At 40.5% G+C, this 25161-nt stretch overlaps 1 protein-coding gene across 2 annotated transcripts; it reads left to right on the top strand.

Annotated features, from left to right (window-relative positions):
• Positions 1-1085: 1085 nt before the first annotated feature.
• ddhd2.L (DDHD domain containing 2 L homeolog) lies at positions 1086-24927 on the top strand. 2 transcript variants are annotated; one of them, XM_041587106.1, is made up of 17 exons: positions 1086-1162; positions 9330-9525; positions 11030-11217; positions 12852-12941; positions 14074-14194; positions 14847-14936; positions 15106-15247; positions 15857-16065; positions 16667-16743; positions 16828-16950; positions 17192-17287; positions 18884-19003; positions 20215-20370; positions 20701-20803; positions 21232-21387; positions 22025-22187; positions 24208-24927. In XM_041587106.1, the coding sequence occupies exons 1-17, from the start codon at positions 1133-1135 to the stop codon at positions 24287-24289; spliced, it is 2142 nt and encodes a 713-aa protein (XP_041443040.1). In that variant the 5' UTR covers positions 1086-1132; the 3' UTR covers positions 24290-24927. The 2 variants fall into 2 exon arrangements, with proteins under 2 accessions (XP_041443040.1, XP_018109066.1); XM_018253577.2 differs by lacking the exon at positions 1086-1162 and adding an exon at positions 6760-6925.
• The last annotated feature ends 234 nt before the right edge of the window (positions 24928-25161 follow it).

The raw sequence follows: 25161 nt of genomic DNA, 5'->3' as shown, positions 1-25161 counted from the left end.
CAAGTTGTTTAGGTTTTCTGAATAAACCCATCTTAAATGTAGTATTTACTGCATTCTGTGGTCTTATATTAAGAATCATACATATAAAACAACAAACAGCCAATGAAAATTGCTTGTAAATATAATGTAGAGGATAACAATCATATTATTCACATTTTCACTGTATAGAGAAAGTGAAGAATGATTACATTAACAGTGTGCAAATGAGCCTTATACATATTTTAACATTAGATTTATAAACATTTATAATTAATAATATCTAATTAGGTATAATGTTGAACTTTTAAGCTTGGTATATTTTTGTACAAATAAAACTGATTACCTATAAAACTATCTGTATTACATTTGGTACTTACTGTCATATCCTATATAGTGCAGCCTGTGGTACCAAGTAAATGTATATATCTATATAGGTGTGTGTGTGTGTGTGTATATATATATATATATATATATATATATATATATATATATATATAATAGATATACATTAATAAAGAAAGCTCTCACTCTGCCTGTCCACAAATGTTTGGAACACATTGGAAGGCTAATTAAACAATTTTGTAGATGACTTTTTTTTTGTTTGAAAAACAAAGATCTCAACTTTTTCTCGATCGCTAGCATACCTAAGAAAATATGGGTTAGATTAAATGCCGATGTGCTTTACTGTGGAAAAGATTTGATCAGCAACAAAAATCCCATTGTTTTATCTTTTTTTACTGTGTCTGTAAAATCTCTAAAAACTTGTTTGAATGCTTTCAAATACACCTTCTAATTGGCTTCTCTACTAACAGTTTTTATTTGCCAATGTTTTTCATCTGGATTTTTCAGTTGATTAAACCTTGAAACCTTGTTAGTTTCAAATACCTGAATATTGAAAATATTTTCAGTATTGAAAAAATGTAAATACTGATAAGTCTGTCCTTAACTTTGGTATAATGTAATTTCAGGTAACTTCCTTTAATAGTGACAACTACATATAATCTAAGCATTAATGCCATTTTAATTAAAATATAACTAGTAACAAGCTCAGCTCGGTTACAGGCAAACGGCTATATAGGTTTTAAAATGTATGTGTTCCTTTTCAGATTAAAAATATAAAAACCAAAAGAAGGCATAGCCAGAGTTCAGAGAAATGAGTGGTGAAGTTAACAGTTTACCAAAGGTTTGTGAAAAAATGCAAGTTATCCAACTATCCATATTTCCTGAGAAAAATAAACATTCTGTTTTAATTCCTCCATTAATAAATGCTATGAATACTAACCCCTAAGCATACAGTATATTCTACGGTTGGCTTATCCTTTTCTCTTTCACACACTGCAGAACATTTTGTAGAGGTTCCAATTTTTTTGGTAGATTAATGTAGTCTAGCTTCTGCAGTAACATAAATGGTTTCATTTTCTACGCAATGGAGTTCCCTTGTGAGATATACATACTGCCTTTGAGATACCTTTTATAAATATAATACACAAAAGCCATGAATATCTTGTAAATATCCTTATAAACGGTGAGTTCTGATGTCATCAGTTATAAACGGTGACTAGTGATGTCATTTCTGTTACATGACTCACTGAAACTTGCGTATTATAATAAATAAAGTACCCCCAGTTGCAAAATATGAGGATATTAGAAGTTACCTCGGAGTTCCATGACCTGTATAAAAACACTCGGCCTTGTGTTTTTATATGGTCATGAAACTCCTCGCTAACTTACAGGTATAATATCCTTATATTTTACAAGGGGGGGGTACTTTATTCACTATATTAATCACAAATCCTCCAAAATACCTTTGTAACAAATCCATCTTAGTAAGCCTTTCATCATAATTCTTTTAATAAGCATATCCACCCATCTATGTAGATAATTTCATTATTTTGTACATCAGTGTTTAAACTCAAAATGTATATTCATGGTGAAGTCTAACCAGGATTTTGTGATATTCTCATCATTTACATCACCTTCTTGTTCAATTTTGCAGCCACAGTTGGCACTCCGCCTCAGTGGCTAGCCTTTTGTTAGCTTATTTCCCAATGTCTTTCTCTGTGGTAAATCCTAAAAGGTATTTACCAATTTATTCTATTAATCCATTTTCTTTACTCACAAAACTTTACTTTCAATTCGCATTATTGATGAGTATTTTCTGGTTAAAACATGCTTCTCAATCATTATAAAACAATATACTAACCATAATAAAAATATTTAATTTAAAGTAATATCTCCACTCTGCCTTAGCAATGAATTTTGCATTAACACAGGTGTACCCTTACAGGCCATATTTCTTTACAGCTCAATCTCAAAACTACACCAAAGGCCTTACAAATATCTTAATAAAGTAGTTACTTGCCTCATGAATTTGTTAATGAATAATGTTGCTGTCTGTACTATCCATTCAAAGAGTTGCAATTAGAAGGGCAATGACACATAGGGCAATTAGTCTCGACGATGTTTTAAAAACCTGATTGCAGAGACTAATCCCTATATAATGCTAGTGATGGCGATTTGTACATTCTTATTGCATAGATTTTACGGCTAGTCAAGGCTACTAGCTCAACAAAAAGTTCCAGAGGCAACTTGGAGCAACAGGCTTTAAAACTCAAGGCAACTAAAAGTGACACTTGACTCATTATCTTTACTGGTTGAGTAACCATTACCTTTTTCAAAAGAAGCACTGCATTGGCTTAAGAACTTAAATATAATATTAACTCCGCTCCTTACTAAATTCTGCATTTTCTCTCTTAGAGATAAACAAACTAATTTCTGGAGCTATACATTTAGTTAACATTTCTGCTAATTTGTAAGAAAACCAACAAAAGGGGGGGGAACTAGTCTCACTTTTTATTGGACCAATACTATTCACTTTACAGTATTTGCTTTTAATATCCTATTTTAACATATAAAGATATCATATTCGATTATTTTGCTCTGCAATGTTAAATTATTGTATATATTTACTGCAGTTTTAACTTATTACAAAATGCGCTTCTATTTGCTGAATCACTTCCCATCCCATGTACTTATGCCCTTTAAAATAAATGTTACTCTCCAATACCCCCTTACACCATCATAATTCCAAAGTGTTCTTTCACCTCTTAAAGACTCTGGTTACCAAAAGATGGCAATACCATAAGCATCTAAATTAGGCAGTTTGCCATTATCCCCTAATGTGAGAAGAGGTTTCTATATTAATCATATTTTTATTTCCTCTCCTGAACAAGCCAGTATATAATTCCAGATATTTTGTATTATTATCACACTCTCATCCACATGAAATCCTTGCTTTTTGCACAGGTACACTTTTAAAGTTCACTTTTAGATTCACTGCTTTTTAATGAAGAATTGTTCAACTTGAATTCCACATGTTCATTTGCATTCTCTAAACCTCATTTTCGTCTTATGCCTCATATCATAATCCATCATATTTGATATCTCCATTGAGCCTTCCAAAACTGCCCTCCATTTTAACATGTATATTATCAACCTTCAAGCCAATTGGTAGGCCATTCCGGAATATTTGCTTTTTACCTAGACAGTGCTGCTCTATTAACATCTCTCATTCACTTTTTTTACCAAAATATTATATTAACAATGTATTCCGGTACTTTTCTGGAGCCTTTGATACTTAATGCATTGACACAGTCATCGTTCCTGTGACGAGAAAAAAGAATCCACCAGCAAGCAAATGTTGAGCTTGCTTGGTAAATCATTGGAATGATTGTTTCTGAATTAAGAAGCTCCTTCACAAACTCAAAAATGTTATTCAGTATCCTATTTTAATACATTCGTTAAGCAAAGTTAACCTTAATTACACTATATACATTTTTGAATCCTGTTTCCGTCAGTCTGGAAAATCAAAATTATAGTAAGCAGGCAGGAGCCATTTTGTTGCCTTTTTATTAAGGCAAGCCTTGCATCATCTCAGAATCTTGTTTGCGCACCAGAATGGGGGACCTGATGTCCATCCCCATGTGCTGGTTACACAATTAAATGGTGAAGAGAACTGGGGAAATGTGAGGAGAGCAGTGACATCTAGGAAGTGCTGAATGGAAAGTGAAAGTAATTGTTTGCCCTGCCTCTATACCACTGACAGCTGAGATTTCTAAATGAGTTTACAACAGCTATGAATGCTTTAATAAAAAACAGAAATTGGATTTCATGTTTAATTTGAAAAGGACTTTTATTATACAGATTTTTGTGTCTGGGTGACAGGTCCACTTTAAAGGTCCTTTTTAATCTCTCTTAAAACCTAACCCTGACACATCCATTATGCCCCACTGTGCTGAACTATATTATCCCCCTACTACATCGAAGATATAACGTATTATTTCATTTAGTTAGCCAAATGTGTAGCAGAGAGTCCAGTCAGCAGCCGTTTTTTTCCCTCTTGCCCAACAAAATGGTCCTGGCTACCAATGTACTGAGGATGCACCAAATCCTCAGATTCTTTCTAAATATGTATTATATATATATCCCTAGCACTATTTTGCATCTATTATCTGTAAATGAAATGCCTCACTTCAGCTTTAGTTACCTACAGACCTGGACTAGCAATCTGTAGATTCCTGCAAATATCTGAGACCTGTGAGGGCTGGTTGTACTTAAATGCGCTTTTTCTCTCTTAAAACCGTAACACGTCCGTTATGCCCCACTGCGCTAAACTATATTAACCCCCCTACAATGTTGAAGATAGGTTTTCATTTAGTTAGCCGAATGTATAGCGAAGAGTCCAGTAAGAAGCCATTTTTTTTCCCCTCTTGCCCAACAAAATGGCCCTGGCTACCAACGTACTGAGGATGCACCAAATCAATCTCTAAATCTTTCTAAATATTAAAAAAATATATATATATATATATATATATATATATATATATATATAGCCATGACAAACTAAACTAATGTAGAAAATCGGAGAAAACAAAATTGCACTGATTTGCGAGAACCCCATTTTGTCACGTGACTTTTACGATTTAGAGTCCAGGTGTGCCTAGCACTATTTTGGATCATCTGTTCTTTTCCGTCTTGCCCAACAAAATGGCCCCACGACGTACTAAGGATGCACCATACCCATAACTCTCAGATTCTTCCTAATCTTTCAATAAAATATATGGCCATATGCCAAACTAAACTAATTTGCATGTAGAGAATTGCAAAAAAAATTGCATTGCTTTGTGAAAACCCCATTTTGTCGGGTGACTTTTACGGTTTGGAGTCCAGGTACCACTAGCACTATTTTGTATCATCTGACTGTGAATGAAATGACTCTTCACTTCAGCTTTAGTTTACAGGACTAGACTAGTAACCTGTAGATTACTGCAAATACCAGGGGCCTGTGAGGGATGTTGGGGCCTGGTCGTACTTAAAGGCACTTTTTAATCTCTTAAAACATAACCCTGACACGTCCATTATGCCCCGCCGTGCTAAACTACATTAAACCCCTACTACGACTAAGATACAACATTTTCATTTAGTTAGCCAAATATTTAGCGAAGATTCCAGTCGGCAGCCGTTCTTTTCCGTCTTGCCCAACAAAATGGCCCCAGTTGCTGGAGTACTAAGGACACACACCATACCCATAACTCTCAGATTATTCCTAATCTTTCAATAAAATATATGGCCATATGCCAAACTAAACTAATTTGTATGTAGAAAATTGCAAAACAATTTTTATTGATTTGTGAAAAACCCATTTTGTCAGGTGACTTTTAGGGTTTGGAGTCCAGGTATCCCTAGCGCTATTTTGTATCATCTGACTGTGAATGAAATGACTCTTCATTTCAGCTTTAGTTTATAGGCCTGGACTAGTAACCTGTAGATTCCTGCAAATACCAGGGTCCTGTGAGGGCTGTTGGGGCCTGGTCGTACTTAAAGGCGCTTTTTAATCTCTTAAAACATAACCCTGACACGTCCATTATGCCCCGCCGTGCTAAACTACATTAACCCCCTACTACGACTAAGATACAACATTTTCATTTAGTTAGCTAAATATTTAGCGAAGATTCCAGTCAGCAGCCGTTCTTTTCCGTCTTGCCCAACAAAATGGCCCCAGTTGCTGGCGTACTAAGGACACACCATACCCATAACTCTCAGATTCTCCCAAATCATTCAAATTGCATTGATTTGTGAAAACCCCATTTTGTCAGGTGACTTTTAGGGTTTGGAGTCCAGGTATCCCTAGAACTATTTTGTATCATCTGAGAATGAAATGAGTCTTCACCTCAGCTTTAGTTTACAGGCCTGGACTAGTAACCTGTAGATTCCTGCAAATACCAGGGGCCTGTGAGGGCAGTTTGGGCCTCGTTGTACTCAAAGGCGCATTTTAATGTCTGGTCAAACCCCGACACGTCTATTATGCCCCACTGCGCTAAACTATGATATCCCCTACTACGTCGAAAATGCTTTCATTAAAATAGGCACATTTTTAGCGGAGAGTCCAGTCAGCGGCCGTTCTTTCTCTCTCGCCCAACAAAATGGCCCCGGCTGTAGATGTACTAGACACACGCAGTTGCACTGCTTCCTAACACGTTCCCCTGCTTTCTATAACTTTGCTTTCAGGACTTATATTCGCCATTCTGCGTTACTGCGCAACCCCAACAACCCTGCCGCCTCTGCCCGCATTCTAACATCTCCCCTCACGCTTCTCACTACCCTCACTCGCGCGATTTCACGGACACAACAAGTGACGCGATCAAGTTCGCGCTGCGTGAGCAAAGGGCGGGGCTTGCTAGGGATAGTCATTGACAAAAGGCGCCGTCACAGTGTTTGTGACAGAGCCGCGATGGAGATGACGTCATGGCCACGCCCCCTCTTCTCAGGACTCATCCTCACTGACAGTGTTTAATCACTAATATGTCACAGGCGGATCCAGGGACTTCCCAATAGCCGGTGTCATGCGCCGGGGTCAGGGTCGCTGCACAGGTTAGAGCTTCACAAGGTGGGGGAACTTTGCCTTTATTTACTTTCAACTCACTCTGAAAGGAATATCTGCTTTGTGTGAATTCTTCTGTTTATTCCCAGTGACGCGTGTATGTAGCCTTCCGTTAGTCTGCTGAATTCTTCTCATTATTAGCGGTAATCCTATTCCTGTTTATCGCTAACACGTACATTTGTATTACTCTCAGGAGATGATCTTGTATGGATAGAATGGCCGGTGTTGTCATACTGATTAGTGCTGGGACAATGGAGGCAGGAGACAGTCTGGCTTGTTGTTGCCTTTGGGGGTCGCTCTTGTTGTTGCCTTTGGGTCCCTTTACATCTTGTGTGGCCAGTGTCACCATCAGAAATCTCAGGGCAAACATTTCTGTGCCCTCCCCAATCCCACCCCCACCACAAGCCCTGCCCCACAACCTCCACCACAAGCCCCAGACCCCACACACCCGAGAACTCTCCCCCCCCATCACAAGCCCCAGACCCCACCCCCAACACAGGCCCCAGAACTCACACCTCCTCCACCACACGCCCCAGAACCCCCCACCACCACAGTCCCCAGAACCCCCTCCCCTCAAGCCTCAGAACCCACCCCCACCACAGGCCCCTGAACACATCACAGGCCCCAGAACCCACATACCCCCAGAACCCCCCCCCCACACTACAAGCTGCAGAAACCACACCCCCCACACACAGCCCCAGAACCCACCACAAGCCCCAGAACCCACACACCACTAGAACCCTCCACCACAAGCCCCAGAACCCAGACCCCCTCCACCAAAAGCCCCAGAAACCCACAGGCCCCAGAACCCACATTGCCCCACCACAAACCCCATTTCCCACCACAGGCCCCACTGCAGACCCTGTGCACCCCCACACCCCAGTAAAAAAGCTGCATAGACATAAGCACTAAAAACCCATTGGTGGCCAGGTGGCCAGCCCCCCCCCCACCCCCACAAGGTTAAAAAGCATTGTTGCCCATGACCCCCATTACAAGTGAAAAAATGGGGGCCAGGGTCCCCCCTACAAGTTTAAAAAAGAAAACTATTGGTGACGCAGCACAGCCAGTCAGGTCAATATTGCATCAACACCTCGTTAAGGTATTCCAGACCAGCCCACTCAACTATAAAATCACTTCACTTAAAGGAACAGTTCAGTGTAAAAATAAAAACTGGGTAAATAGATAGGCTGTGTAAAATTAAAAAATGTTTCTACTGTAGTTAGTTAGCCAAAAATGTAATGTATAAAGGCTGGAGTGACTGGATGTCTAACATAATAGCCAGAACACTACTTCCTGCTTTTCAGCTCTCTAACTCTGAGTTAGTCAGCGACTTGAAGGGGGGCCACATGGGACATAACTGTTCAGTGAGTTTGTAATTGATCCTCAGCATTCAGCTCAGATTCAAAAGCAACAGATATGACCCATGTGCCCCCCTCAAGTCACTGATTGGTTACTGACTAGTAACCAATCAGTGGAAACCAAAGGAGCTAAAAAAAGCAGGAAGTAGTGTTCTGGCTATTATGTTACACATCCAGTCACTCCAGTCTTTATACATTACATTTTTGACTAACTTACTACATTTTTTATTTTGTACAGCCGGTGCAGTTTTCAGTAAATTACTGCACTATCCCGCGGTCATTGGGTGGGGGATGGGATTAACATTTTGGCACCATCCAGTTATTACACTTTTTACTTCTCTTTCTAAGAACAGGAAGTTTAATTCTTTAAGATACTTGCACCCTGTAGAGGTAATAGCCGGCCAACCACCTCCCTATTACCAAGCAGTTACTCTCTTAGCCTATCTCTAAGGGAGTTAAATTGACCAACTTCACAAAGATATGACAATAACATATTAGTGAAATCGAATTCCTTGTTCTTCCTCTGTGACACTGCCCTTGAGAAGCCTAGATACGTGATCTGTTGTTGGCACTGGCTCTCACTTTATAGCCTTTGCTTTGAATCCCGGTGCTAAGTCTGGGCAGGTGTCCCGGCTTCTGATGGCTGCCTTGATGCTGTAAGTCTCACATATCCCATATGAGAAGAGCATGTGAATATGAATCAGAGAAATACAAATGAGCATGTGCATGTTGAGCCCATAATGCAGTCCAAAATAAAGTCCAAGACACCTCACCTTGTATTTTAGGCAATTTGTTTTTGAAGTAATAATCCAAGGGAATCCCACCATTCACCCCAGTCCGTGGGTGTATGTGGCAAATTGAAAAATAAAGATATTTGATGGATTTTTCCCAAGAAAGTGAAAATACAGTTCTCCTCTATGGTGGGAGTGTTGATCTGCACCAGTAAAAATGGTGCATGTACGTGGCAGACCAAGACATCTGCCTTCTCCTTCCAGGTTATTAACTAGTCGTCGTGCAAATTCACTTACTAGTTCCTTTTGGTTGGTTTCCAGGAGATGTCCACTCAAGAACCACAGGAGACCTCCCCCTCCAGAGTGTCCACTGAATCCTTCGAGATGGTGGACGCTTCTCAGGCATATGAGGCAGTGACTCCACACTGGTTCTACCATCAAGTACAAGACAACAAGAGTTCCTGGCTCCCCTTCAGCAAGGAAGATTCTGATAAACTGGAGCAGGGATTTAGCTCAGGTATCAGTGGTAGAAATGCGTGGGGGTATATGGAGGGCTTGCTGGTTAGAAAGGAAAAGCAAGAATTAAAAGGCAATATGACTGTTCCCACAGAGTAGGCATTAAAGAATACATAAATATCTCCATGCCCTAAGCCCTTGGTATAGCAAAAGAAAGATGCTCTAGAGCAGGGGTCCCCAACCTGTTTGACCCATGAGCCACATTCAAATGTAAAAAGAGTTGGGGAGCAACTGAAAAAAGTCCCTGGGGTGCAAAATAAAGGCTGTTTGGTAGCCCCTGTGTGGACTGGCAGACTGTAGGAGGATCTATTTGGCAGTACAACAGTTTTTTTTTATACAACCAAAACTTGCCTCCAATCCAGGAATTGAAAAATAATCACCTGCTCTGAGGCCGCTGGGAGCAACATCCATGGGGTTGGTGAGTAACATGTTGGGGACCACTGCTCTAGAGGAACACTGTAGGTTAGTAAGCCTGGCATAGGCTATTATAACTGCAAACATATATTATTGCTGGCCATAGGGGATGTCATAAGACTTAAGAATTTCATCTTTTTTTATTTGGGCTTTTCTTGCCCTTTAAATGGATACTGTTATCGGGAAACATGTTTTTTTCAAAACGCATCAAGTTAATAGTACTGCTCCAGCAGAATTCTGAACTGATATCCATTTTTCAAAAGAGCAAACCGATTTTTTATATATTTAATTTTGAAATCTGACATATTGTTTTTTTCCCAGCTGCCCCCAGTCATGTGACTTGTGCTCTGATAAAGTTTTGTCACTCTTTACTGCTATACTGCAAATTGGAGTGATATCAGCCCCCCCCAGCATCCTAACAAAAGAACAATGGGAAGGTAACCAGATAGCAGCTCCCTAACACAAGATAACAGCTACCTGGTAGATCTAAAAACAACACTCAATGGTAAAAGCCAAGTCCCAGATTCTGTTACATTAAGTAGGAGAAATAACAGCCTGCCAGAAAGTAGTTCCATCCTAAAGTGCAGGCACAAGTCACATGACTGGAGCAGCTGGGAAACTGACAATATGTCTAGCCCCATGTCAGATTTCAAAATTGAATATGAAAAAATCTGTTTGCTCTTTTGAGAAATGGATTTCAGTGCAGAAGTCTGCTGGAGTAGCACTATTAACTGATGTGTTTTGAAAAAAAACATGTTTTCCCATAACAGTATCCCTTTAAAGTCAAAGTTGCCCAGAGATACTACCATTCTGGCAAAACTTGCTCATTGAAAATCCCCACTTTTGAATCTCTAAGGCTTCTGGAGCATACAGCAGAAATCACAGGGACAGCCCTTCTGCTACAAACAAGTCAGTGGAAGAAAAAGTGATATAATCCTATTGGCATTAACACTAATTAAGAGCATTATGTATTAATCCTTAAGTGTTATATGTCAGTGATGAGATTAGATGGCTTTAACACTCGCTGCTTGTGTTGGTTTTAGGATGCATGTAATCTTTTTTTTTTTTTTTTTGATTTTTTTTAATGCTAGGAGTCAATCCACAGACTATAGTGATCCCAACGCGTGGAGGTAGATTTGACGTTCATCTGGGTAGTCGCAAACAGAAGGCGGTGTACTGGGATGAGAAGGACTCTGAGGTGCAGAGATGCACTTGGTTTTACAAAGGAGAGGACAATAAATATGTGCCGTATCCAGAGGACTTCAGCCAAGTTCTGGAGGTACAATGTGTTCGTACAGCCTATGTCAGTGCAATATGTTATTAAAGGGGTTCTTCACCTTTGTGTTAACTTTAAGTATGAGGTAAATAGTGATATTCTGAGACTATTTGCAATTGGTTTTCATTTTTTATTATTTGTGGTTTTTGAGTTGTTTAGCTTTTTATTCAGCAGCTCTCCAGTTTGCAATTGCATCTAGTTGCTAGGTTCCAAATGAACCTAGCAACCATGTATTGATTTAAATAAGCAACTGGAATATGAATAGGAGAGGGCCTGCATAGAAAGATGAGTAATAAAAAGTAGCAATAAAAATATAATTGTAGCTCTACAGAGCATTTGTTTTTTAGATGGGGTCAGTGACCCCCAATTGAAAGCTGGAAAGAGAAGAAGAAAAATTTAGTTTTTGAAGATTCTCATTGATCCAGGTCATGGTATAGCTGTAGAAATATGTCAAATCAACTGGACTTGCTGTGTCTTTCTTCGTTTTCTTGATTCTACAGAAGGCCAATTGAAACGTTGCTTAGAATTAGCCATTCTGTAGCATACTAAAAGTTATGTTAACGTTAAACCACCCCTTTAATAATGGGAGGCATCTACCCTTTCCTTTCTATGATCTTCATACCTAAGTCTACTAGAATGTCATGTAAATATTAATTAAACCCAATCGGCTGGTTGTTCTTTCAATAATGATTCATTATATCTTCGTTGGGATCAAGTACAAGCTAATGTTTTGTTATTACAGAGAAAAGGGAAATCATTTTTAAAAATTTGGATTATTTGGATAAAATGGAGTCTATGAGAGGTGGCCATTCCGTAAATTCTAAACTTTCTGAATAACGGGTTTCTGGATAACGGATCCAATACTTGCTTCTGTAACTTTGTTATGAGATAATGGCGAACCCGGACCAAATGTTGGCCTTCAGTGCAGGGCTTGGACTAAGAGTGCTGTGTATATGACTTTGGGGCGTCATTTCGGAACTTCGCCAATTTCCTAACGTGTGCAGACGTCACTTCGCTAGCGAAGGAGATAGACACTAGCGTTGCTTTGCACTACAAATTCACTAATATGCGGATTTTACTGAACGTTACCGCATTCGCCAGACTTGCCTTCACCACCTCACGCCAGGCGATGTGCAATGGAGTGCACAGGACTTCCTCAATTTTCAGTGTGAAATTTTTCTAAGTCCCAAAAAAAACGCTGGCGTCTTTTCTTTTTTTCAGAGTGATAGCCTGCAAAGGTCCGTAAATTTTTTTTTTTTTGGGTAACCGGCTTCCCCCCTCCATTATGGAACATAAACTATACAGTTGGCTCATGTGTAGGGCATTATAACAACTCAATTTTCTTTATTAAGTTTCCCTGGACTTGTGTAGTGTAATTATTGTATTTGCTGCAATATATATGTAGATGTAACTAGCGCATCTTCATTTTGATTGGCGAAGTAACGCAAGTGAAAATTCGCCAGCGTTCGGCGCCCTGGACGCAACTTTGCACACTAGGGTGAATTGGCGTTGTCCTAGCGAATTTACACCTGGCCAAGTGTTGTGATGGCTGCGAAGCCGTCGCTGGCGATTTTTCGCCTGTTACGGAATTTTACCCGTTGCATTTATATGGCCCTACAAATTGTGTTCCCTCATAGGATGCATTTATGCTGGCAGTAACGCTGAACGAGTGGAAGAAGAGGCTGGAATCCCCATTCAGGGACATTATTATTTTGCACAACCCCAAGGTAAGTTGTCCCAGAGCTGCATAAGCAATATGTCCTTCAGGCATGTCACATACATTTTTGTTTGTGGCAACAATAATCCATTTTCTTGTGTTAAAGTGACTATATAGTTACATAGTTAAATTGGGTTGAAAAAAGACAAAGTCCATCAAGTTCAACCCCTCCAAATGAAAACCCAGCATCCATACACACACCCCTCCCTACTTTTAATTAAATTCTATATACCCATACCTATACTAACTATAGAGCTTAGTATCACAATAGCCTTTGATATTATGTCTGTCCAAAAAATCAATATAATATAATATAGACAATTACAGTTCTTATAATGCTGCGTTCCTATTCGTACCTCTGGTGTAAGGTATTGTGTAGAGAGAATGACCCGTATGGTCAGTGCTTGTGTCGTGAGCCTTACTCCTACTATGCAAGGGGGATGGACAGTATGGGACTTCTCCTGTTTCTGCTCTGTTTGCTTTGTTTTACTATATCATATAATGCCAAACATTCATTTTATGTTACACATTTGTTATATCCTAAGCTAAATCTGAAATTCTCTAGATTGATAAATTAAAGAGGTTATTTATGAAAGGTTGAGTTGCGTTTTCCCGAAAAACTTTTGGAGTTTTTTGAGAGTAGTTGTCAATCTAAAACTTGAATTTTTGAGTTGAAACAAAAAACTTGAATTTTTCGGGGTCTTTAAAAAAAAACTTGAATTTTTCAGGTTTTTGTTAAAAAAAAAAAAAAGAAACTTCAATTATTCGAGGTTTATTATACCGCAAAGCTGTAAATAGCTTGAATCCAAAAATACTCCAGCTAAAACCTGATGAGATCACGTAGAAGTCAATGGCAGAGGTCCCTTCAACCATTTGACGATGTTAATAGCCTTCATAATGTTCTGATTTTTTTGGTGGGTTTCGTTCAAAAACTCCATCAATTCGAGTTTTTTCCCAACGAAAACCCGATTAATTCAACCCAAATTCACTGATTCGAGTTTTTTGTTAAATTAGAAAACATTCATGAGTTAATTTAAGGTATAAAAAAAACCTCACAAACCTCCAAAATTCGACCTTTGATAGATAACCCCTATGTGTGCAATAATGATGTTTCTTATATTTGTTTCTTTTTGACATCACAGCTTATGGTTCATTATCAGCCAGTGGGAAGCCCGGATGAGTGGGGAGCCACACCCAGTGAGCAAGGCCGGCCCCGCACAGTGAAGAGAGGAGTAGAGAATATTTCTGTGGAAATACCTTTAGGTAAATTTTTATTGTTTTTAGTGATACAAAATATCATGGCCTGAGATCCAAGTTGCACCTCTCCAGCTATTGCTGATCTACAATCCCCATAATACACATGCAGCGAAAAGGTGACTAAGGGAAATTTAAAAAGTTACTTCTGCAACAACTGGAGGTCAGCATGTTGGACATCCATAATATAAGCCCTTTGGGTTTAAATAAGGAGTAATAATGCAGCTCTGAAACCACTCTAGGGGGGCAGAACTGCACCCTGAAACTCATGCAAAAGAAAGTATAATTGCTGAGCAGCAGCATTTACTTTTCAGAGAAGTTCACTGTTTATATCCAGAACAAGATTGAAGACAATGCAGGTAGTGTGGTTGTGGACTTTTAGCTCCTGAGCTTTATATATAACATTGTGAGCAGGTAACAAAAATCCCAGAATTTCTTGGATCCATGCGTGCACATTTTGGTGAGGTGACTGTTGCTTAAAGTGGGCCAAGCAGTAGGAGAACATCTTATCAGTAGAGTCTAGTAAGGGCATGGCATCCAGTAACCAAAGGAACAAGCAAAAGCATCAAGTGAAGCATCTTTCTGGTCCAGTTTTTCCAGACCCAGCAACACTTGCTCTTATTCACACAGAGAATCTGTCTTTTATTTCTTCTTTTTTTAGGCGAGCCATTGCAGATTGACCACCTGGTATTCATGGTACATGGCATTGGTCCGGCCTGTGACCTTCAGTTCAGAAGCATTGTGCAATGTGGTGAGTCCCACTCATCCGTTCCATCAACAGAACAAGCAGCCTTTGTTTTTCAGTGCTTTGCCTTCCTTCGTGCCATTAGACTGTATTTGGCAAACAATGTGTGCCTGTGTGCTCATTTCCTTTTTGTACAAATACACACACACATTATATTTTTGTCTTCCTTTCTCAGTGACTGATTTCCACACTGTGTCTCTGAACCTTCTTCCTGCTCATTTCAAGAAGGCCATGGACCAAGGGCTAATTGGCCGGGTAGAGTTCCTCCCTGTAGACTGGCACAGCTCCCTGCATGCTGATGCTACCGGAGTAGATGAGTACGTATCAGGTGAACTGTAAGATACTCTTTTTATCAAAGGGGAACTCTTGCGAAAATGAAAATTTAATATAAGCTTCAGCATACTGAAATGTTGTAAATCCAATCTAATTAATATTCTGCATAGATTCTGAAATAATCAAATTTATCTTTACTATTCCTCTCTCAGCATCTGTTTCTCTTCATTCTCTCTTCATGCAGCAGTTGGGCGTCAGATATTCATTGAAACTTGTACAGAATATTTAATTGATTGTATATAGAAGGTTTCTTATCACAGTATGCTGAAGCTTATATTAATTGTTCATTTTCGGGATAGTTACCCTTTAAGAGCTAATGAGTGCTCCTTTTCCCTATTATATAGATATATGTATATATCGTTTTGCAAGTAACGCCAGCACTCAAATGTAACTAAAAAGTTATATTCTACAAGGCATTCCAGAAATCAAGTGTAATGTTTCTGGATACACATCCATTTGTCTTCCGCATGTCTAAGACTAACTAGTGTTGTACATGTCTGTAGTGAGTTAACTCTGGAGTTGTGTTTACTCAGCATGATCTCGTATCCTTGATCACAAGTCATGCCTTTGTTACCCCATATAAACCCTTACAGCGACATCCAGAGGATCACCCTGCCCAGTATCAGCCGGCTCCGTCATTTCACCAATGAGACCATTTTGGATCTGTTCTTCTACAACAGCCCCACATACTGTCAGACCATTGTGGATACCGTGTGTGGGGAAATTAACCGGATTTACGGGATATTTCAAGAAAGGAACCCCAAATTCAAAGGAAGTGTCTCTGTGACTGGCCATAGCCTTGGTATGTCATTTCTCTCTGTTTACTTTAATGAACGCATCCGCCACTAGGAGGCAGAAATAAAGAGACCCCTCCCTTCCAGATATACCTTCTCGTCTCTCTATACATGGACTATTAAGGATTTTTTATGTCTGATCATACTAGTGCAGGCATGGTAAATCTCACCTGGAATTTAACAGCTACATTATAGCAGCACCAGCATCTGCCCCAGTTGGTTGAAATGCATGTAACCAACCAATAAATCCATACTATTCCTCTTTGTAAACTGCATATTATGACAGTCCTTAGGCTGATGGCACACGGGGGAACCTTGTTAACCTCACAGTTGGGAGATCTGCCTTAGTTTTGTGGTATATCAGCCAGCAAATGGGAAGCACCTTCAAATACTTGCAACCCCAAAAACCATCACTAGAGCATGTTTAGGCTAGGAAGCATGAGTACTGATGTTGTCAGAAGGATACAATGCTACTCTGCCCTATGCTGATGTCCTCACCTGTACTATGCTCTCAAAAACTGCCAGCATAAACTGTCAGGTATTCCTTTGTTCACTTCATCAGCCCATGCCGGATATTTATAAGCAAGATATGTTTGCTTCTTTCTATAGGATCTGTCATTTTGTTTGACATTCTCACCAACCAAACAGATTCATCGCTCAGCAGTCAGGATATGACAAAGGACAAGGTAACTTCTGCTTGGTACATTTAATAGCTGCTACAAAGACTGTACTCCACCCATAAACAGAAGGTTGTACTCTTCCTTTTTCAGACTACAGCTTCTCGCTCAGATTCACAAGGAGACACGCCAAGGCTGAGTGATGTTCTGCAGCAGCTGGAGCTCACAGAATATTGCAGTGTGTTTGAGCGAGAGAAGATTGACATGGAAGTCCTGGTAAAGTGGTTTTTTTTTTTTCTATATAATGGAAGGCATTTGTTAGACTTAAAGTGTTAAAAATGTTACTTGGTCAGAAATAAAAGTCGGCTTGTTTCTTCGCCACGTTGCAGTGTCTTTGCTTTGCATCTTGTTCAGGGTTTACTAATTGGTGCTTTGGGATAAAAGCTCAATGTCGGTGTGTGCATAGAATAATATTGTGTGAACTTATTACTGAAAATGTCTAATATTTTCATTCCAGGCTTTATGCTCAGAAAATGACTTGAAGGATCTAGAAATTCCTTTAGGACCAAGGAAAAAAATCCTTCAATATATAAGGCACAGAGGGTGGCAGAAGGTAACCAGAATCCTCATCCCTTTGGTTTATTTTGAAGAGTGAGTGTTTTCTGATGTAATAACATCACAAAGAAGGGGTGATTTACGAAACATTTTGCAATTACATTTTACTGTAATTGCGGACACAGATTGCCATGTTTTCTTGTTACTCACAATGCAGCGTTCCCCCCAGCACCTTTGCAGCCATAATGGTAGTTACATCCTAACTGGGCCTGATGTATCAAAAGAAATTTTGGCAGCTGCCAAAAATCAGGTGTGAGTTGCACCCCTGTAACAAGTGGTACAGAATGAAACAGGAGAAGGGGCTCCTGTTCTCCAGTAATTAGCTTGTTGTCTTTATATCTTACTTGTTCAGACACCTGTATAGTGAGCCCAGCCATATTTGCTGACTGTCGCTTCTGTCTCCATCCATCAGCAGCTGTATATACACACTGGGGCAGATTTACTAAAGGGCGAAGTGGCTGTTGCTAGTGAAAATTTGCCGTAAATCCCATCCGCAGGGACATCACCAATTTACTAACAAGCGTAGAGGACAATTCGCTAGCGAAAGAGACCATCGCTAGCGCAGTTTAGCGGCCTTTTGGCAGGAGAATGTTTGCTCAGGCGAACAATCATCGTTACTTTGCAAATTCACTAAAGTGTGAATTTTACAATTTTCACCAGAGTTTCCTTCGTTAGCTTAGACCTGGCAAACTGATAAGATGAAGCTACATCCTCCCCAATCTTATGTCGGTGACATCACATCCAATATGCCGGAAAGTCATAAAAAATTATGTAAAAACGCTGGAGATTTTTCATATTTTAAAGCAAAATTGTCTTTAAAAATTGTAACTATTAAAAATGTTTAATATAACTTTTTTTTTTAGCATTTGAGGGTTGTGCCACATTTGTTTTAGGGTGGGCTCATGTCTAGGGCATTAGATGATCTCTTTTGTCTTTATTTTGCTTCCTTGGACATGTGTAATAATAAGTGGCCACTTCAAGCATTTGCACCAACATCTCTAATAAAGACGTCTATACGACCTATATGTACCCGCCCTATTCAAAGTAACCTAATCGCACTAACGAAGTTTCGCTAGACAGAAATGAACGTTCGTGTAAGTTCTCTGAATAATTTCTGAATTAACGCTAGAGAAACTTTTTAGTGAATTACCGCAGTGGTAGCGAATTTGTGCCTGGCAAAGTGGTGCGGAGTGTGGTGAAGCCTTCACAGGCGAAAATTCGCCCTTTAGTGAACTTGCCCCACTGTCTAAACCAGGGGTCCCCAACCTTTTGCACCCGTGAGCAACATTCAGATGTAAAAAGAGTTGGGGAGCAACACAAGCATCAAAAATGTTCCTGGGTGGTGCCAAATAAGGGTTGTGATTGACTATTGGTAGCCCCTATGTGGACTGGTAGTCTACAGGAGGCTCTGTTTGGCAGTACATCTGGTTTTTATGCAACCAAAAATTGCTTCCAAGCCTGGAATTCAAATATAAGCTCCTTCTTTGAGGCCACTGAGAGCAACATCCAAGGGGTTGAGGAGCAACATGTTGCTCACGAGCTACTGGTTGGGGATCACTGGTCTAAACAAATTCAATGTGTCGTGTCTTTACAGGATTCTACTGGCACCACACAAGCAACGCCCCCTGCAGCAGACTCCAAGCAGCCTTTTCTCACATCCGGCAGTACCCCCAACGTGGTGAATTACGAATATTTTGATGTGGGGATTGGACAGGTAGGAGACCCCATCCTGTTGTATAATCCATGCCATTGTTGGGCTCTGTCTCCAGTAGTACTAGAACCTTGTCCAGATAAAAAGCTGTTTGGACTGTTCTCAAAACTCCTACATGGGGCGCCACCCGGTATGACATACAGATCCCTATCACTCCTCAGGGCAGAAATTTGATTTACTGATACCGAAAGCTATCATAAATGCCTATGGAAAATGCAGTCTGCAGTCTTTAATATATTTTGGAGGCACTGGACAACCATTTATTGACAGAAGTATACCATCGCCTTTGACCAGAGATTTTTCTAAAGTTCAAGCTCCGTGTAGTTTGGGTTCCCTAAGCTCATTCTGTCATACAGCGCTGCAGAATATGTTTGTTCTTTACACTTGCTAATCATAACAAGGTTAAAGGAGTTGTTCACCTCTGATTAAACTTTTAGTATGACGTAGAGAGTGATATTCTGAGACAGAAGTTTAGTTATTAGGCTTTTTATTCAGCAGCTCTCCAGTTTGCACTTTCAGCAATCTGGTTGCCAAGGTCCAAATTACCCGAGCAACCTAGCATTGATTTGAATAGAGACTGGAATATGAATAGGAGACGCCTGAATTGAAAGATGAGTAATAAAAAAAAATAATTTGTTGCCTTACAGAGCATTTGTTCTTTAGATGGGGGTCAATGACCCCCAATTGAAAGCTGGAAAGATTCAGAAGAAGACAGATAATTCCGAAACTATAAAAAATAAATAATAGAGACTGATTGAAAAGTTGCTTAGAATTATGCCATTCTATAGCATACTAAAAGTTAACTTAAAGGTGACCCAATTCACCCCTTTAAAGATATACATATATTATACTCAGTCTGCTGTAGTTGATTGACATCTATCCAAGACAGTAAATATTCTTTTTAAAGGAACAGTAACACCAAAAATAAGTGTTTTAAAATAATTCAAATACAATATAGTGTTGCCCTGCTCTGGTAGAACTGGCTGCCCCTATGGCTACACAGCAGCTTATTTATATAAACCATAGTAGTGTCTTTGACACAAACTAACCCATTTTACCAGCGCAGGTCAACACTGCACAAAAATGTTCATTTTTTCATCTCACCCTAATTGACCTCCAGACTGGGAACTCCTTTCAAAAATGGGGCAAGTGGGGGGACAAATCACTGGGTGCCAGTTTACCTTTGAATTCTTATGACCTCTTTCTGTCATCAGGTGTCGGTCCGGTACCCACAGTTGAGCTTTCACCCCGAAGTCTTCTTTGCTTGGGGGTCACCTGTTGGCATGTACTTGACAGTGCGAGGTCTGAAGAGGATTGATCCCAAATACCACTTTCCAACCTGCAAACGGTTCTTCAACATCTATCACCCAGTAGGTACAATTAGTGTGACATGATGGAGGAATGTGATCTTTATTGATTGATACTAATGATTCATTATTCGTGTTTTTCTTCCCCAGCAACTACTCTCTAGTGGCATTATTAGTAAGGACTAAAGTGTTTCTGTTCCATTGATTGGGGCTCTCATTACTTGTATCATTACTTGTATCAATGAGCCTTTGGGTCAGTGCTTGTTGAATTTCTCTGGCCATATGCTAATTCGGATCAGTTCATGTTGCTTTTATTGTTACATGTGGTTCTGCAGCATCACACTCATATATCACACAAATATCCACTAAGCAAATATTTCTTTCTGATTGCAGTTTGACCCGGTGGCTTATCGGATTGAGCCAATCGTACTCAGAGAGCAGGAGTTTGATCCCATTCTCATACCTCACCATAAGGGCAGGAAGAGGATGCATTTAGGTAAAATTTAAGAGATTTATCAATAATGTTAAGGCCATGGCTACACAGTGTACCTACACGTGTACCTTCTGGACCTCCCATCTTGTTGCATCAGAGCAGCACTGACTCCATCTTGTTGCATCAGAGCAGCACTGACTCCATCTTGTTGCATCAGAGCAGCACTGACTCCATCTTGTTGCATCAGAGCAGCACTGATTCTGAAGTTCATACAATTTATTATGTCAATTTTCAGTTGATGGACCTTTTTAAAAAAGTCAAGTTTTTATTCTATGTACTTTCTTCCAGGGATGGGGGTCCACTCATAAAAAACACACTTTCCCACCCTCCCCAAATGTGACATAAAAATGTATTTTACTGTAATACCACTGTCTACAGTGGGGAATGAAGCCACAAGCACTGGGTCTCACCCACCTCGCTTTACCTTGTAGAACTGAAAGAAGGTCTCACACGAATGGGCACAGACATCCTTGGCTCACTGAAGATAGCATGGCAGACCTTCACACGACCCCCTATACCTTCATTACCACCTCCTACTGCTGAGGCTGCTGCAGTGCCTCACACAAACCTTTCTGCAGAGGCTGAAGGTACTTATGTCACTTACTGACTTGCTATAAGAAAAACTGAAGACTGTCTAAAAGATAATTAGTTTGTCACAGTGTTACAAGGAGGGATTATATGGAACAATATGAATTCCAGAGAGGTTATACTGAGTGAGTTCTGGTGTTGTCAAAAAAGTTATAGGGAGGTTTATAATGAGCAACATAAAGATTTAAAGGAAGGGTTATGTGGGAGGAGTTATAAGGAGGGTTATATGGAGCAATAGGAGGAGTTATAGGGAGGGTTATATGGAGCAATAGGAGGAGTTATAGGGAGGGTTATATGGAGCAATAGGAGGAGTTATAAGGAGGGTTATATGGAGCAATAGGAGGAGTTATAGGGAGGGTTATATGGAGCAATGGGAGGAGTTATAGGGAGGGTTATATGAAGCAATAGGAGGAGTTTTAGGGAGGGTTATATGGAGCAATAGGAGGAGTTTTAGGGAGGGTTATATGGAGCAATAGGAGGAGTTATAGGGAGGGTTATATGGAGCAATAGGAGGAGTTATAGGGAGGGTTATATGGAGCAATAGGAGGAGTTATAGGGAGGGTTATATGGAGCAATAGGAGGAGTTATAGAGAGAGTGCTGTTCGAGATCTTCAATCTGCTCTGAACTCCTTGCAGTTATGAAAACAGAGGAACCCCCTGCTCTTGTAAAGGAGGACCCCATGCAGATCTCAGTGGGAATGCTAAATGGGGGGCAGCGCTTTGATTATGTTCTCCAGGAGAAACCAATTGAGAGTTTCAACGAGTATCTGTTTGCCCTTCAGAGCCACGTCTGTTACTGGTAAGTCTGATGAACATCCTGGGAAACAAACACCTGCCCTCTTTCTATTGTATATCTAGAGACTGTGTGAGGAAAGGACCATGGCGTATAGATGAAATAGAAATATAAAGGAGAGCCCAGGCACTGCTGTTACTCTTTGGGTGCAAACTCCCTAGTGATACTTCCCAATTAGTGATGGGCGAATTTGCGCCGTTTCGCCGAAAAATGCAAAAATTTGCGAAATCACGCCGGCATCTCGTTTTTGACGCCGGCATTTTCCGTGAATTTTCGCGGGCGTTTCGCGAATTTATTCGCTGGCGGCGAATCGCGCAAATTCGCGCCTGCTGAATAAATTCGCCCATCACTATTCCCAATGCTTAACTCCCTGGGAAACTCACATATGTCAGGGAATTCTTCACTACAATGCACCTTGTTTGGGGTGTATTCATCAGAAAACTGCACCGGCTCGGGGTTATACCAATATGGTATACACCACGGAGCGATCCTCTTCTGGCTTCTTCTTTCTCCGTGCAGCTGCGCATTAGAGTGAAAAGCCGAGCTATAACCCCCAAGTGCTGAACTTCTTTCCTTCTCCTTTAAGCATTCGGATTTGGTTCGTCCAGACAATTGGGGGCAGATTTATCAAATGTTGAGTTGAATTTTCGAATTAAAATAATTTGAATTTCGAGCTACTTTTGTGTACCTCAACTAGGGAATAGTCCAAATTCGGGAAAAAACGGACCTTTGGCCAAATTTGAATTTCGAAGTTTCGAAATTCGACCCTTGATAAATATGCCCCTTGGAATCGGCTGAATCCCAATGGCACTGAAAACGGCCGAATCCTGGATTTGGTGCATCCCTACATAAACTGTAGTAATGTGCTTGTGTAACTCCAGTCTGCTACCAAATAGCCAATCACAGCACTTATTTGCCCCTCGGGAACTTTTATTCCCGCTTGGGTTGCTCCCCAACTCTTTTTACAGTTGAATGTGGCTCACTGGTAAAATGAGGTGGGCTCCCCTGATATAGACGTGCAGTACGTGACATCTTAGTCAGTTGTAGAAATTTGTACATCATAACATCAGGTGACCGTTCTAGAGTCCTGCAGCGGGTCGGTTACCCGCAAAAACCTGCGGGTTGCTGGTAGTGGTTTCGGGAGCGGGTATTGACGCGGGTCGGCGGTTCTCCGGGTTTGCAATAGCGAGTTTTACTCCTTTTTTTCTGATCACGCCTACTTCCAATGATGTTCATTCTGGTTTACGATGACAGCGCTTCATGTTTTACTCCTTTTTTTTCTGATCACGATAACTTCCAATGATGTCACTTCCGGTTTACAATGACAGTGCTTCCTGTTTTACTCCTTTTTTTCTGATCACGCCAATTTCCAATGATGTCACTTCTGGTTTACGATGACAGCACTTCCTGTTTTACTCCTTCTTTTCTGATCACGCCTACTTCCAGTGATGTCACTTCCGGGTTTACAATGACTAGGGATGCACCGAATCCACTTTTTTGGATTCGGCCGAACCCCCGAATCTGTCACGAAGGATTCGGGCGAATACCGAACCGAATCCGAACCCTAATTTGCATATGCAAATTAGGGGTGGGAAGGGGAAAACATTTTTTACTTCCTTGTTTTCTGACAAAAAGTCACGCAATTTCCGTCCCTGCCCCTAATTTGCATATGCAAATTAGGATTCGGTTCGGCCGGGCAGAAGGATTCGGCCGAATCCGAATCCTGCTGAAAAAGGCCGAATCCTGGCCGAATCCCGAACCGAATCCTGGATTCGGTGCATCCCTAACAATGACAGCACTTCCTGTTTCTAGATGGTCAGTGGGTTGGCGGATAAAGTACTTGCGGGTCGGGTAGTGGGTCCAAGCAGGTGAGTATGCGGGGTGCGGTCGCGGATCGGGTTCGGTTTTAACAAATTGGTTCCGCGCAGGACTCTAGACCGTTCCTTATCCAGATGTACTGTATTGTTCCTCAGCAAGGTACGTATATTTAGTGCAACAATATGATCACTATTGGTTTCCCACGTAGGACATCTGAAGACACTGCACTGCTGCTCCTGAAGGAAATCTATCAGACTATGGGAATCAGCATGGATCAGTCTCTACTATAAGAACTGGCTTAGGCGGTGCTATAAAAAGGGGGTGAAGAAACAAACTGTTCAGTAAGTGACTGTCACCCCTTCATTTCTCCTGCAGACTGCCGGGAGTCTATATAGACATCTAGACAATGGGGTTGGACCAGCACTACCTGTTTTTTTCTTACAGATTCACTATCATGTCCCTTGGTCTCTCCTCGGTGTAATGCTTCACCCTGCAGCCAGAGGGCGCTCATCCTGAGCACAAGGAGAGCATATGGGTGAGAGTATACGGGTCCTGATGTAGCACCTCCCATCCAGTGTTTGCCTGTATATTTATCGCTCTCCCGGATCGGGTTCCCCCTGCCTTATGTAACAGATTTAGTACCAGAGCTGCAAAATGATCTGTATTTCATTGAGAATATTTATAAACCCATTCTATGATTCACTCACACCTTACAGGGTATAACCTCCTCTGTGTTTATTTTAATATTGGTGATCCTTTATTTTAACTCTTCCGTGTCTAGCAAAGGCTGCTGGGAGTTGTATTTCAGTAATATCTAGAGCACCCCTCTGTGGGGCAAACCAACAAAAGCGCAGTGGGGGTCAGCTTTTCCGTGTTGTACTGCACAGCTGTAAGTGTGGCCTATTTATTAAAGATTATATTTAAAATACCGATTAGTTAGCAAAATGGTTTTTTTTTTATTCTTCTGATTTGGACTCAACACTTGGCTACAATTTATGTTAAAGGGGTTGTTCACCTTTAAATGAACTGTTAGTATGATCTAGAGAGATTCTGAGACCATTTGCAATTGGTTTTCATTTGTTATTATTTGTGTTTTTTGAGTTATTTAGCTTTTTATTCAGCAGCTCTTCAATTTGCATTTTAAGCAATCTGGTAACTAGGG

Source organism: Xenopus laevis, chromosome 3L (assembly GCF_017654675.1).
Source record: "Xenopus laevis strain J_2021 chromosome 3L, Xenopus_laevis_v10.1, whole genome shotgun sequence".
Taxonomy (NCBI): Eukaryota; Metazoa; Chordata; class Amphibia; order Anura; family Pipidae; genus Xenopus; species Xenopus laevis.
Note: the sequence above shows the minus strand (reverse complement) of the source record. Positions and strands in the feature narration are given on the sequence as shown.

Bases quoted from the DNA above. Each gene is read 5' to 3' on its own strand.
- ddhd2.L (XM_041587106.1), top strand. From the start codon at position 1,133: ATGAGTGGTGAAGTTAACAGTTTACCAAAG. The intron at 16,066-16,666 runs GTATGTCATTTC...TTCTTTCTATAG, and splicing joins TGTGACTGGCCATAGCCTTG to GATCTGTCATTTTGTTTGAC. The intron at 19,004-20,214 runs GTAGGAGACCCC...TTCTGTCATCAG, and splicing joins TTGATGTGGGGATTGGACAG to GTGTCGGTCCGGTACCCACA.